General features: G+C 41.4%; 1 protein-coding gene across 1 annotated transcript in view; it reads right to left on the minus strand.

Moving 5' to 3' along the window:
• The window catches only part of LOC124547979 (sulfite oxidase-like), a 126,874-nt gene that overhangs the window by 68,510 nt on the left and 41,846 nt on the right, over positions 1-16,518 (minus strand). The window contains exon 2 of the mRNA XM_047125146.1: positions 14,920-15,098. Coding sequence (XP_046981102.1) covers positions 14,920-15,098 — 179 coding nt within the window. The remainder of the gene's footprint in view (positions 1-14,919; positions 15,099-16,518) is intronic.

The following is a 16,518-nucleotide window of genomic DNA, read 5'->3' on the forward strand; positions in this document are numbered from 1 at the left end:
CTAGATGGCAGTAACGCATGGAACTCGAAGGAGAGTGTTTTGTTTTGAAGTCATTGATACAGACTAAAAAAAAATTGTAAAATAAATTATTAAATTATACATACAGAGAGAAAGCTGATTGCCATGTTAAAGAAAGATGTATGTTGATTAGAACATACTTTACTTTTCTTTACAGCATATTCACAGCCCACTTGGTATGCACGGTTTTTCCGAACTGACATTTCGATCCAACAATGAGCAAATGCAACAATGCACTGTGGAATAGACAATACAGGTGGGGGCACTGTCTTGGCCAGTAATGCCAGCTCTCTGAAACCAATCCTACCAAGTGACACTTTACTCTCTTTTCAAGTTACTGAACTGGTGCAAGTGAACAAGTCTTTTATCTCTGAAGTTGGGGTTGAACCAGTTTCAGCCATACATACTAAAGGAGCCCTCTGATGGTAAGTCATTATACAAATACATTTCTTGGTGTATTTATTTAACTGCTACCGTACATGACAAAATAAAAAAAATATTCTGCCATGTATAATAATCACACAGCCTGTTCGCTCTATACGATGACACTGTGTAATTTTAAGTACCCTACTGCACTCAACAACGTACTTAGCACACAGACATAGAGAAAACTGGAATCTGGTGCACCAAAAAGAAAAAGGAAAGCTGAGATGATTATTTCCAACCAAGCTATGGGTTCGAGTATGATGAAATTTCTTAAGAGGCCTCTGATGAAGCTCTCATCCAAGCATCTGTTACCCTTTTTGATACATCATCAGAGGTGGTTGAAACTGCTGTGATCTGAGATTGTGAGCTGAATAAAGACTTCAAAAGTGATAATCAAGAGCAAACTATTCACGTAAGAGTGTCATTTATAGAATTAGATCTGGGAAAGTGGGTATTTCCAGTGCAGATGTGCAGTGTCATGATTTAAATCAAAATGGTCTCCACCAAAACCTAGAGAAACCTGATGAAAGTTACCCCAAAGATGCAAATAAAAGACAGTTTACTAAATTTCATTTTACTAGAAAATTGAGTAATGGTGAAAAGTAACATTGCAGATGGTCAGCTTAAGATAAAGTTTATTTCTTTCCATGTTGACTTTTTTCACATTTGCAGACACACATGGTAAAAGAAGGATGTTGTGACCGGAAAGATCCAAGTAGGATATTTCAAAGGCACGAAAAAAGTCAAGTATACATGGAGTGCATGATTAGATGTATGGAATTCTGTAAAGGAATCAAATACAGAAAAACAATAGATACTAATTAGGGAATCACAAAAGTATTGTATAACTTGTCTGAAAGACTGATCTATATTATAAAATACTTAGCTTCACACAGTCTGTGGTGTTTAGAGGACATCGAGAATACCTTAACCTGAATGATAGTGGGAACAGTGGAAATTTTATAGACCTATCTAAATTGTTATCCAAATATGATGTAACATTAAAAGAGCACTTGCAACCTATTAATGAAAAGCAACTTTGTCAGCATGATCTGAGCCACAACATACAAAATGAATTAATGTCCAAATTTGTTATCAACGAAATTCTAAAAAGAGTCAAACAAGCAAAATATTATGACTTCATGCTCGATTGTACCAAGGATTCAAGCCATGTGGAACAAATGTCAATAATATTAGGATTTTGTAATTCCTCAATCAAAGAAAGAGAGGAACATTTCTTTGTGTTTACTTCCATCACAGAAATAATGGGAGAGTATTTAACAAATGCCATTTTAAGAGAACTAGAAAAAAAATGGTCTAGACATTCAAAACTGTAGAGGACACGGATATGATAACAGAGCCAATATGGTTGGCATTAATAAAGGTGTTAGCACAAGAATACTCAATATTAATCCATGAGCTTTGATCAAGCCATGTGGATGCCATTGTTGGAATTTGCTTTTACTAGATGCCGCTAACACTTGTACAACAGCTAAAATGTTTTTCAGCTTCATTAGATTAGATTAGTTTTTCGCTCCATAGATCCGTGCTGAGGGGATCCTCATGGATGTGGAACATGTCAATTTTTTTTCTTTTTTTTTTAAGCTGAAATAACAATACTAATAGTATGAATATGTACAATACATCATTTGTTTCTATTAAAAAATTCGTCAATGGAGTAGAAGGAGTTGGCCACTAGTAAGTCTTTCAGGCTCCTTTTAAACTGATCTTTATTTGTAACTAAATTTTTTATGTTTGCTGGCAAATTATTGAAGATAAGTGTTCCTGAGTAGTGGACCCCTTTTTGAACTAAAGTAAGTGCTTTTAAGTCCTTGTGCAGATAATTTTTGTTCCTGGTATTGTATGTATGAACTGAGCTGTTTGTTGGAAAAAAGAGATATATTATTTAGGACAAATTTCATTAAAGAGTAAATTACTGAGAGGCAGTAGTTAGTATACCCAGTTCTTTGAAGAGGTTTCTACAGGACGTCCATGAATTTACTCCACAAATAATACGTATTACACGTTTTTGGACTCTGAAAACTTTTGTTTGACTTGAAGAGTTACCCCAAAATATTATACCATATGACATTATGGAATGAAAGTAGGCAAAGTATGCAACCTTTTTCATTTTTATGTCACCTATGCCTGCTAACACTCGAATTGCAAATACAGATTTGTTAAGGTGTTTCTGCAGTTCTGTGGTGTGCTCCTCCCAACTGAATTTATTATCAAGTTGTAATCCCAGGAATTTAAGACTGTCAACCTCTTCTATCTGCTCTTTTCATACTTTATACATATGTTGGGTGGAAACCTCTTACAGGTTCTGAATTGCATATAGTGAATCTTTTCGAAGTTTAATGCCAGTGAGTTGGCTTTAAACCATTTATTAATATCCATGAAAATATCATTAGCAGATCTTTCTAGAACTACACTCGACATACTATTTATTGCAATACTTGTGTCATCTGCAAACAAAGAGGACTCTACTTCCGGCAGTGTAACTGATGAGAGATCATTAATATACACAAGAAAAAGCAATGGCCCTAAGATGGATCCTTGTGGAACACCACATGTAATTTCTTCCCATTCTGATGATGACTTAATTCACTAATTGCACTGACACACTTTGTTTCCTGTTAGCGAGGTATGACTTGAACCATTTTGCAGCACTGCCCATGACACCATAGAATTCTAATTTATTTAAAAGTACGTTGTGGTTCACACAATCGAATGCCTTTGACAAATCACAGAAAATACTGCTGCTTGTAACTTGTTATTTAATGAATTAAGTACATTTTCACTGTAGGTGTAAATAGCCTTCTCGATATCAGAACCCTTCAGAAATCCAAACTGTGTTCTTGATAATATGTTATTTGTTGTTAGATGGTTGAGAAGCTGCCTGTACATTACTTTTTCTAAAATTTTTGAAAATGCTGGCAAAAGTGAAATCGGTCTGTAGTTTGATGGTATCTCCTTATCCCCTTTCTTGAATAAAGGCTTAACATCTGCATATTTTAGCCAGTCAGGAAATGTCCCAGTTATAATTGACTGGTTACACAAGTAATTTAGAATTGTACTAAACTCACAAGAACATGCCTTAATTAACTTTGTTGATATTTCATCGCAACCACTAGAATGCTTTGTTTTTAAAGATTTTATTATGGAATTATTTCTTTTGGTGAAGTGAGTGACATATTCATGTACCTGAATAATATAAAGTTAATGCGCTATCTACAAAATCAAGCAAGTGTTGGTATCTTATAAAAACTACACTGAAATTAACACTGAAACTTCTGTCTGAAACATGGTGGGAAAGTACAATAGGAGCTGTAAAACTGTGAAGCAATTCTGAAGGAAATGTTAACTTTTGACTTGCAACACACATGTGGTACGAGATTTTACGACATGTCAACAATATTAGTAAACTGTGTAAACTTGAAACTCGTTATTGATACTTTATGTTCATTTTGTGACTGGATTAAAGAATTCTATGACACAGGACTTGAAACAATCATTGCAGAAGCTTGATTGTTTGTAGAAAAAAGCAGTTATAAAATTGAGTCTCAGTTAAAAAAAAAAATAAAAAAAAACACAGAAAAAACGAATGTTCAGTTATGAACAAATCGATGAGCCTATACAATCTGCTGAAATGCAGTACAGAGTTAGCTTTTCTTAACACAATGATAGACGCTATGATAGTCGACACTGAATGCCGATTCAAAATGCTCAATGAACATTTTGGTTTTATTTACAATATGAATTATTTGAAATCATTACCCAAGGACAACCTTCGCAAACATTGTGGTGATTTAGGTACAATACTTTGAGAAGGTGAAAATGACAACATGCAGCCTTTCGAACTTTATGAGGAACTCCAACTTTTAAAATCCGGCCTACGGGATTCAATCAAAGATGCAAAACAACTTATTCAGTACATATTAGAAAATAATTTGGAATAAGTATATCCAAATCTTTACATAACAATTAGAATAATGCTCACAATTCCAGTCAGTACAGCTTCTACCAAGAGAAGTTTCTCAAAGTTAAAATTGATAAAGACATACTTAAGAAGCAAGATGCGCCATGAAAAACTATCTGTGTTGTCAGTACTATCAACTGAAGTGGAAACAGTGGCTGGTATTAGCCACAATGTAATCTTTAAAAAAAATTCAGTGAGGCGATAAGACGGAAGTTTTGTTTATTTTAATGTGTGTTTTCTTAACGTAATTTTTGTCATTGCAATAATCCTTGTATATTATAATAATAAAATTATCTAAAAACAAAGATGATGTGACTTACCGAACGAAAGCGCTGGCAGGTCGATACACACACAAACACACACACAAAATTCAAGCTTTCGCAACAAACTGTTGCCTCATCAGGAAAGAGGGAAGGAGAGGGAAAGACGAAAGGATGTGGGTTTTAAGGGAGAGGGTAAGGAGTCATTCCAATCCTGGGAGTGGAAAGACTTACCTTGGGGGAAAAAAGGACAGGTATACACTCGCATACACACACATATCCATCCACACATATACAGACACAAGCAGACATATTTAAAGACAAAGAGTTTGGGCAGAGATGTCAGTCGAGGCGGAAGTGAAGAGGCAAAGATGATGTTGAATGACAGGTGAGGTATGAGTGGGGGCAACTTGAAATTAGCAGAGATTGAGGCCTGGTGGGTAACGGGAAGAGAGGATATATTGCAGAGCAAGTTCCCATCTCCGGAGTTTGGATAGGTTGGTGCTGGTGGGGAGTATCCAGATAACCCGGACGGTGTAACACTGTGCCAAGATGTGCTGGCCGTGCACCAAGGCATGTTTAGCCACAGGGTGATCCTCATTGCCAACAAACACTGTCTGCCTGTGTCCATTCATGCGAATGGACAGTTTGTTGCTAGTCATTCCCACATAGAATGTATCACAGTGTAGGCAGGTCAGTTGGTAAATCACGTGGGTGCTTTCACACGTGGCTCTGCCTTTGATCGTGTACACCTTCCGGGTTACAGGACTGGAGTAGGTGGTGGTGGGAGGGTGCATGGGACAGGTTTTACACCGGGGGCGGTTACAAGGATAGGAGCCAGAGGGTAGGGAAGGTGGTTTGGGGATTTCATAGGGATGAACTAACAGGTTACGAAGGTTAGGTGGACGGCGGAAAGACACTCTTGGTGGAGTGGGGAGGATTTCATGAAGGATGGATCTCATTTCAGGGCAGGATTTGAGGAAGTCGTATCCCTGCTGGAGAGCCTTACCCAATCTGTTACCCCCGGAAACCATCCTTGTAACCATTGATGCCACTTCCTTACACACAAATATTCTGCACGTCCAGGGCCTCGCTGTATGGAGCACTTCCTTTCACGTCAATCACCTGCCACCCTACCTAAAGCCTCTTTCCTCATCACCTTAGCCAGCTTCATCCTGACCCACAACTTCTTCACTTTTGAAGGCCAGACATACCAACAATTAAAGGGAACAGCCATGGGTACCAGGATGGCCCCCTCGTATGCCAACCTATTCATGGGTCGCTTAGAGGAAGCCTTCTTGGTTACCCAGGCCTGCCAACCCAAAGTTTGGTACAGATATATTGAAGACATCTTCATGATCTGGACTCACAGTGAAGAAGAACTTCAGAACTTCCTCTCCAACCTCAACTCCTTTGGTTCTATCAGATTCACCTGGTCCTACTCCAAATCCCATGCCACTTTCCTTGACGTTGACCTCCACCTGTCCAATGGCCAGCTCCACACGTCCGTCCACATCAAACCCACCAACAAGCAACAGTACCTCCATTATGACAGCTGCCACCCATTCCACATCAAACGGTCCCTTCCCTACAGCCTAGGTCTTCGTGGCAAACGAATCTGCTCCAGTCCGGAATCCCTGAACCATTACACCAACAACCTGACAACAGCTTTCGCATCTCGCAACTACCCTCCCGACCTGGTACAGAAGCAAATAACCAGAGCCACTTCCTCATCCCCTCGAACCCAGAATCCCCCACAGAAGAACCACAAAAGTGCCCCACTTGTGACAGGATACTTTCCGGGACTGGAGCAGACTCTGAATGTGGCTCTCCAGCAGGGATACGACTTCCTCAAATCCTGCCCTGAAATGAGATCCATCCTTCATGAAATCCTCCCCACTCCACCAAGAGTGTCTTTCTGCCGTCCACCTAAGCTTCGTAACCTGTTAGTTCATCCCTATGAAATCCCCAAAGCACCTTCCCTACCCTCTGGCTCCTATCCTTGTAACCGCCCCCGGTGTAAAACCTGTCCCATGCACCCTCCCACCACCACCTACTCCAGTCCTGTAACCCGGAAGGTGTACACAATCAAAGGCGGAGCCACATGTGAAAGCACCCACGTGATTTACCAACTGACCTGCCTACACTGTGATACATTCTATGTGGGAATGACCAGCAACAAACTGTCCATTCGCATGAATGGACACAGGCAGACAGTGTTTGTTGGTAATGAGGATCACCCTGTGGCTAAACATGCCTTGGTGCACGGCCAGCACATCTTGGCACAGTGTTACACCATCCGGGTTATCTGGATACTCCCCACCAACACCAACCTATCTGAACTCCGGAGATGGGAACTTGCTCTGCAATATATCCTCTCTTCCATTACCCACCAGGCCTCAATCTCCGCTAATTTCAAGTTGCCGCCACTCATACCTCACCTGTCATTCAACATCATCTTTGCCTCTTCACTTCCGCCTCGACTGACATCTCTGCCCAAACTCTTTGTCTTTAAATATGTCTGCTTGTGTCTGTATATGTGTGGATGGATATGTGTGTGTATGCGAGTGTATACCTGTCCTTTTTTCCCCCAAGGCAAGTCTTTCCACTCCCGGGATTGGAATGACTCCTTACCCTCTCCCTTAAAACCCACATCCTTTCGTCTTTCCCTCTCCTTCCCTCTTTCCTGATGAGACAACAGTTTATTGCGAAAGCTTGAATTTTGTGTGTGTGTTTGTGTTTGTTTGTGTGTCTATCGACCTGCCAGCGCTTTCGTTCGGTAAGTCACATCATCTTTGTTTTTAGATATTTTTTTCCCATGTGGAATGTTTCCCTCTATTATATTGATATAATAATAAAATTGGTGTATAATTGTGCAATATCGAAATTGGCACAGGATATAGGGTTAGAGCTCAACCCATCCAAACCCCAAGCAGTACTGGTTGGTCACAGCAGACTCATAAGCCTGAAAAATTGGTAATCTCTACCATCTTTGACCGTGTATGGGACAAATACCAACTTTTCTTCTTTGGCAAAGAGTCTAGGGGTAATAACAGATGAAAATCGAAATTGGATTGAGCACATAACTGCAATGTGCACGAAAGCATCAGCACCTCTCCATGCCCTACAAAAATATAAAAAGCTCTTCCCTCTTGATCTCAAAAAGAAACAGTTGCAAACATTTATACTTCCAATCACTGATTACAGCGATGTTATCCTGCATGGCCTTTCTCAGGAAAGCTCCTGGATTATGAATTCCTGTGTTAGTTATATTTCTGACATTCATCTATTTCTTTATATTTTACTATCATATGCACAGCTATCCTGGTTGCATGCAAACAAGAAAAGAGGTTTCCATACCCTCTGTCTTCTCTACTGCCTTGTCAACTTGCAGTGTCCCCCATACCTCTCCTTGACCTAATGCTCCTGCATGAACAATGAGGTGGAAACACCCGTTGTCATTAGTTCAAAATCCTTTCTGTCCCACTCCATTGTTCAGCCACTTTCTCAAAGTTCTTCTCAGTAGAAGGAGCCTGACTCAGGAATAACCTCCCACATTATATTAGAGAACTACGTAACATCTCCAGCTTCAGAAGTCATTAATGACAGATCTACTAAAGCAACACTAACCGAAGTAATGCATGCACACTTGAAAGCCACAGGCATTAGCAGTGTGTTGTCATTCGCGAGAGTGCGCCACGAAAGAGAGATACTGTGAACGTCCGATAGAAACTGGCACAGGCGAGTGCCTATTTAAACCCTGCCGCACTACGGTTGCAATCAGTTATCATGTTATTATTGCTTGCATAAATTTGCCTTATCCTATTGTATTCAGTGTATGTTATGGTGACTGGCACACAAGCTACAGTCTAATAAAGTTGTACTAACATTCTTGGTTGTGTTGTGTGTCCAAGTTACTACACAAGTGATGACGAGTGTGGGATTGTTCTCCATGTGGTTTTTCAGTCCCTGGTTAGTCTTCCATTGCATCTAAAATTTCTGATGGTACTACTGATGAATTTTCACACTGGATGGTTGACCAACACGGGGTTCCTACCGCGGCACTGCAGCATCTCAGTCAACAATAGGGCACGTTCACCACAGCGCAGCACAATCAGACCCAGGTATTGCAAACACTTGCCTCTGCTTTGGCCAGTTCAGGTCCGTTTCAATCTATGCCACCTGCTGCATCGCCCCTTGCACCTCTTATTTTACCTGTTGCCACCCTGTTCGTTTCTCCCACACCATTTCTGGCTTACGATGATCCTGTCAAAGGATGGGAAGCCTGCAAAAAAAACGGTTGCAGCAGCATTTTCATGCATTTGGACTGACTAATGTTACATTATCCTATGCATTCTTTTTGTCTTGGTTATAGCCTCACATGTATCAACTCCTTTGCTAACTGGCCTGCCAGCAGGATCCAACTTCACTCTCTTTTGATAACATGTGCACCTTCTTTCGAAATACTACTGTAAACGGACACACTTCATTGCAACTCGAGTCAAGTTCTGCCAGTGTTGCAAGAAACTGGAATATTTCTATAAGACTTGGGAAGCTGAATTTCATGGTTTAAGCTGTTGTTTCCACTTTGTCACTGATGTACATAAGAAGTTGTATGCCAGCCAAATGGTTCATGATGCAATCATTTGGTTAACATCCAATCGAGAGGTTCATTAGCAGACCCATCAATGTGAAAATTCCTCCCGGTCCGATGATCTGACCAAGGGCTGTGGGTACTCAAATTGAACTGTGGTGTAAGGTTACAGAAGTTCAACCCACTCCCCCCCCCCCAGTCCCCCACCCTACTGTTTGTTGGATGGTTTACAGGTATCAGCTGTCCGCACGCGAACAAAACATCACGGCAGCCAGCCCACCTCACTGCAGCAGCCACGTCCACTGCAGCAACAGCAGCACAGCAAGCCCAGTAATGAACAACACCGCAAGTGCTCCATACTTCCCTCTTGTCAGATAGATTTTGTCATTCAGGGTAGGCCGGATTGTCCTAAGCGGCAGGCCGTTTGGCACCAATGCAACAAAATGGACCACATTGCCCCTCCTGGTAACACAAAATTCCAAAAGCCTATTGCAGACACTGATATGGATATAGTTGCGTATTGGCAATCTCTATTGCACCCAATAAGCTTTTTATTGATGTCAAGGTTTATCAAAGTGTTCTCCTCCTTTGGCGCCAGTGTCAAGCACAGGGTGATTATAATTAAGGTTAAACTTTCAAACCACTGTATAAAAAATGCCACTAGTCAGAATGATGACCAGTTGCATCAGAATATCATCAGAGAAGGGGGGAAAACATAGCAGAAGAAAAATAAATTGTTACAAAATGTAGCAATAGATGGCACTGCAGGCATCATAATTTAATAGTGGTTGACTACAAATGACAAATGAATTATACAACAATTCCTAAGATGCACGTTTGACACTAAACAAACTGTACTACTCAGTGTGCATGAGTGTACAGATGTGATAGTGTTAGTTATGTAAACCCATCCACCACAGCAAGGTCAAATCATATTGGATGGGAAAAATCAGTTTTTAATTGTCCTAAGGCCAAAAACCACATAAAAAGCATGGATCACATCAGTTCTTAATTGTCCTGAGGCCAAAAACTGAATAAAAAGCATGAATCAAAATCAAATTGGATTATTAATTTCCATGTGACTGGTGCAAAACATGATCAATGTGCTGTCCACCATTTTCTGCAACAAGTTGAAATCGAGAAACAGCATGCTCCACAATTGATTGAAGTGTTTTCGAGGTCACATTCAGAATGTATTGTGCAATGCATGCCTTCAGCACAGCTCAATTTGCAATCAGAACACTCAACACAACAACTTTCAGATAGCCCCACAGCCAGAGGTCACATGGATTAAGATCAGGTGATCATGATGACCAGGCTGTAGGGAAATAGCGGCTGATAATTCTAGCATTTCCGAAACGGTGCTTCAGCAGTTGCTTAGCTGAATTTGCAATGTGTGGAGGTGTGCCATCTAGCATAAAAATGATCCCATCCACATATCCATGCTGTTAGAGAGCTGGAATGACGTGGTTGCGCAAAAGACACTCATAGCGCTTACCAGTGATGGTACAGGTAACAGAACCAAAAGCACTTGTCTCTTCAAAAAAAATATGGCCCTATGATAAATGATGCACTAAACCCACGCCACACAGTGACCTTTTCAGGATGAAGTGGTACTGGTTGATTTGTGAGTGAATTTTCCATTGCCCATATTCGACAATTCTGTGTGTTGACATATCCTGTCAGATGGAAGTGGGCTTCGTCTGTCCACAAAATCTTCCACGGCCAATCATAATCCACTTCCATGTGAGCAAGAAATTTCCAAAGTAAAGGTCTCTCTTGCTAGCAGGTCAACAGGGAGCAACTCGTGCACATGGGTAATTTTGAGGGGATAGCAAAGAAAGATATTTCATAGAATTTTATGCACTGTGCTCGTGGGTATGTCCAATGTTCGGGCAGTTCTCCGTGCACTACACGTTTGCACACCTCCACTCGTCCCCTCCTGCATTGCTGTGGGCACTGTTTCCACTGACGTCGAATCAATTTGTTTCCTCCCTCAAGCAGATTGCATACCAAAAGAACCTGTCTTTTCGAATTTCTGAATCATTTTCTCCAGACCCAAGGCAGTCATCAGACCAACGCCTTTTTTCAAGCAGAACTTCTGCAGAGTGACATGTGCACAGTCATCATTCTTGTAATGCAGCCTTACAAGCAGAGCACAATTCTACATTGAGACAGTCTTGGCAAACATCGCAGTCGCGAAAGGAGGAAAAGCCATGTACGTGGCGTGTTTATACCAACTTCAATGTGTCATGCGCATGACAGGTGTTTTCATTTATGTATTCTGACACACACACCGCCATCTACTGATCAATTTTAGCACTATTTTTTTTCTTCTGCAATACATTTACCCCTTTTCCGATAATATTCCAATGCAATTTGACATCATTCTGATCAGTGATGTTATTTCCACATTATTTTGAAAGTTTAACTTCAATCATAATCACCCTGTACATAGTCCCCTACAATAAATAAAGCATTACAACATTAGGAAGTTCCTCAGCTCCAGTCACATGTAAATCTGTGGTTCATCCACTGATGTTCCTGGTGGTGAGAAATGCACACACTGAAAATTTGTTTGGATACCTTTAACCCTTTCAGGTTTACTATTTCAATGAAGTTAATCTCATCTTTGATAAGGTGTCTTATACACAACTTGACTCCTTATGCTCTGAATTTTCTGCCCTGTTTTCTGTGAGCTTGGGTTGTGCCACTAATTTCAAAGCACACATCACCAAGAAACCTTCAGCCAGGCCCTGTTTCTTTCGGGCTTGCCTAGTGCCAATTGTGCTCCATGACCAAGTCAATGCAGAGCTCGTCCAGTGATCATGTCAAGCAAATGGGCTACTACCTTACTCATAGTCAAGAAGCCATCAGGACAGGTATGCCTTTGTGGTGATTTCAAAGTTTCTGTCAATGCTTAGTCTATCACTGACGTGTATCCCTTGCCGCGCCCTGATGAACTTTTTGCTAAGCTCACTGGTGGTCAGTGTTTTTCCAAGATCGACCACTCCAATGAATATTTGCAGCTTCCCATTGATGCTGACTCTCAATGGCTCTTGGTCATCAACACACCTTTTAGCTTGTATCAATACTTGCAGTTACCATATGGCGTGGCAAGTGCCCCGGCGATTTTTCAAAGGTTTCTTGAACAACTTACAAGGTCTGTGCCAACTACCTTGATGATATTGTGGTCTCTGGCTCCTCCACTGTTGAACATTTCAACAACTTACTTATGCGCTTTCAGTGTTACAGATCACCATGTTAAAATTCAATTTGGAAAAGTGCCACTTCTTGCAGCCTTCTATTGTTTATCTTAGGTTCGAGGTCTCTAGTGCTAGTATCAAATCCCTTTGTCTGAATGTCTCTGCTGTTGTGGTTCTTCCACTTCCTACATCGGTCAAGGAACTCCAGGTTTTTTTATGTAAGTTTGCTTATTATCACCAGTTTTTGCCGGGGGGCAGTGTCGGTTACACAACTGTTACATGCCTTGTTGCATAAGGAGACACCTTTCCACTAGCTGTGGATGTGTGACACAGCATTTTCCAAAATGAAGTCTATGTTACAATTTGCATCTTGCCTCATAACCTACCAACTGGGTCAACATTTAGTGTTAGCAACAGATCCATCCCTGCATGGGCTGAGGGCAGTGTTAGCTCATAAATACTCTTATGGCTCCAAGTGACCTATCGCATATGCGTCGAAGATGCTTGATTCGCCTCAGACTAGATATTCACAAATAGAGAAAGAAGCCCTCGCCATTGTTTATGCCTTAAAGAAGTTTCATGTTCTCCTGTATGGTGTAAAATTCCATCTCATCATGAATCACAAACCATTATTTTCTCTGTTTAACTCCTCAGTGACATTGCCAGATAAAGCAGCACATTGCCTTCAACTTTGGGTGCTGTTCCTCTCTCAGTACAACTACAAGATTCACTTCTGTCTAACAGTTAAACATGCGAATGCTGACGCACTGTCCCATCTTCCAGCTGGCCCAGACCCAGTTTTTGATTGGGAGGAGTTACTCTGTTTTCATGTAGACGAATGCAGTCAACAAACTGTTGATGGTTTTCCAATCACTAGTGCTCAGGTCACACAGGCTAGTGCTAGCGATCCGATTTTATGGCAATTGATACAATGTGTACAACATGGCTGGCCTGAGGCGCCTCCATCGTGGTCATCTGACTACCTCCATAACTACTCTGTATTTCAGCATTGTTTCTCTGTCACTGATAGTGTTCTACTCCCTGATACAGACTGTCCAGCTCCTCACATAGTGGTTCCCTGAGCTCTCTGTTCAGAGATACTGCAATTGCTGCACACTCATCACTGGGGGATGTCACGCACCAAGTCACTCACCCAATGTCATATTTCTTGGCCTGATTTGAATGGCAACATCAGTCATTTGGTTGTGACATGTTCTCATTGTGCTTTGCAGCAAGCTCCCAGTGGGAAATGTTGTCTCCACGGCCACAACTTTCACAGGCCTGAGACTGTCTCTACATTGATTTCACCAGCCTTTTCCTTAATGCATACTGGCTAATAGTAACTGAAGTATTCTGTCAGTTCCCGTATGTTGTTCATTGCCCATTAACTTCGGCCTCTGCCACTGTGGCAGCCCTGTTGAAATTTTTTTCCATTGAAGGGCTTCCGGCAGCATTGGTCTCTAATAATGACCCTCAGTTTGTGTCACAGGAGTTTGCCTCTTTCTGCATACCCACGGGATTCACCACATTTTCGCTCCGCCCTTCCACCCACAGTCCAACAATAGGACCGAGAGATTCAAAACGCAAATGAAAAAGTTTGTGATTCGCTCCCCATCTGAAGCTGCTTTGGATCAATTTCTGTCTTCCTACCAGTTCACGCCGTTGGGCAAAAACAGCCCCACCGAACTCCAAGGGCATCAACCCCACACACTCCTGCATCTCCTGCGGCTGGCCAGGGACACCAACCTGTGCAGCCATCGTCCCGTTTCTGGCCCAGGGTGGCTATCTGGGCATGCGGGTTTGGTCGTCACCCAGAACGGATTCCTGCCATCATCTGTCAATACCACAGCTGCCATCTCTGTGACATCTGTTGGGAGGAGGACCTCTGTGTACATCGTTAAAACCAGTTGCACCTGCGTGTGGACGACTGGACAAACTCAGGCGGGTCACTGTCATTTCCCCAGTCTGCGACACTCAATGGATCACCTAACGCAGCTGGGTCCCTGCCATGACACATGAGGTGTGACCCATCACTGGTGGACGAATCTGGTGAAGCTTTTCCAGTGCAGCTTTTCCAATACTACTACCAGTACTGATACGACTGACCTCAACACTGGAGCCATCTCCTCCACCTCAGCTGCCAACTGTATGAAACCCTGATTCGATTTAAGATAGGGCCTGATGGCCCTAATCAGATGAGGTTGAGTGCATAAATAAATTAATAAATAAAATAAAAAAGTATTTAGTAAAGGTGCCACATACTTCAGCAATATTCCTGGATGCATAGCACAGGTGCTGTATTAATTGTGTTTAAATAAAAATTCTTGACAAAAATTAGCCCAGAGTTTTTATTTCCACAATAGATTTAACACTAAGCGCTGTACAAGAAAAAATATCACAAGTAATTTGAAAAATGCATGGAATGGAAAATACCTCTGATGTAGCTGTAAACACCCCATGTTATTGTTGTGCCAAAGATAGCCACTGCTGCAGGAAAAATATAGTTAGTCTTCTTTCTCTGAGGTGGCTCCGTAGAAAATTTTGAAAACTGTACGTAAATAGCCCCAATGGACCCATGAGGTAACACTGCTGGCCGCCGAATATAGCAATTCCTGTAATAGAAATCATGATTATTTATTGAACTTGCAAACAATAAGGATAGATGTTAAAAAAAAGAGTGAAAAATTGCCAATTTCCAATGATAAGAAATTGTACTACCAATTAAAATCCTTCTGGATGATATATTAGCTAATGTTGCAGAATAAAACACAGCTTCCATTCGAAACAACTTGCACCGCTCTTCCTGTGGGAAGGGGAGGGGGGGGGGGGGGGGGGGGGGAAATAAAAAAATAAAATCTAGGCTGATGTCAGGTTATTAGAATAATACTAACAAGGTGTAGAACACGCAAAAAGCAGATCACTTACAAACCTCTTGTCTGACCATTTTTAGTACTTTTGGGATGGCATCATTACCATTAAAGGAAAAGAGGGAAGGGGGCAGAAACATGCAGGACGGGTTGGAGGGGGGAGGAAGAGACAGAGAGAGAGAGGAGGGGGGGGGAAGCAGGCTCTTCACAGTTAGTGTTAAGTTGCCGCAGAAATACGATTTTAAAAAAATGTTGGGAGATACTACACAAAGACACTTCTCAAATGCACTTACAACACAGGGGGTAAAGTTAGTGATTCTACTCACAGTTGCTATATACACACTCTTTAGAATAATAGGGACAGAAGCTGTTTGTTTATAGTTAAATTAATAGGTAACTTACATTACTATTCATACATCCATCAATGGTGTAAAAAGTTTTTTCTTTCAACCAGGATTCTATTGTCTTTCTGAACTTATTAATAAAAATATATATAAATTTAAAAATGTGCCCTATCAACCAATACCTTCCTTTAAACAATGCAAACTCCAGGTTGGAATAGCAACAATAAATGAAAAGACAGACTCACAGTAAAGATGGCATGATGAGCTGCACAAAGACATTAAACATTTAGCTTTTGGGCAAAATCTTCTTCAGAAAAGGGAAAACACACACACACACACACACACACACACACACACACACACACACACAAGCAAGCATAGCTCATGCACACATGACTCCCATCTCTGACAGCTCAGACCAGAATGCATTCAAGTCCATGCTGCCAGGGATGGCGATCATGGGTACATGAGGTCTGCTCAGTGTACAACTCTATCAATAGTAGTCTGCAGAACTATATTTCAAAAGCTTCTCTTGTTGCCTGAACTATTTACCATCTAAAATTCACTTCAGTTCAAGGTTACACTTGAGATAAACATCTTAAGAAAAAGACTCGCAAACATCTATGCAAGCTCCCACATGTGGCACCAACCTTCCCTCGCCTCCTCAGCCTCCTCCTTACCCCCACCACCCACGTATTGCTTAACCCATCAGGTGCAGTTGCAGTTTGCACTCTTGCCGCAGCAGCCAGTGATAGTGGTCATGTGTGTGAGGCATGAGAGCATGCATGCAAGCGTGTGTGTGTGTGTGTGTGTGTGTGTGT

The sequence above is a fragment of the Schistocerca americana genome, chromosome 1 (assembly GCF_021461395.2).
Source record: "Schistocerca americana isolate TAMUIC-IGC-003095 chromosome 1, iqSchAmer2.1, whole genome shotgun sequence".
NCBI lineage: Eukaryota > Metazoa > Arthropoda > Insecta > Orthoptera > Acrididae > Schistocerca > Schistocerca americana.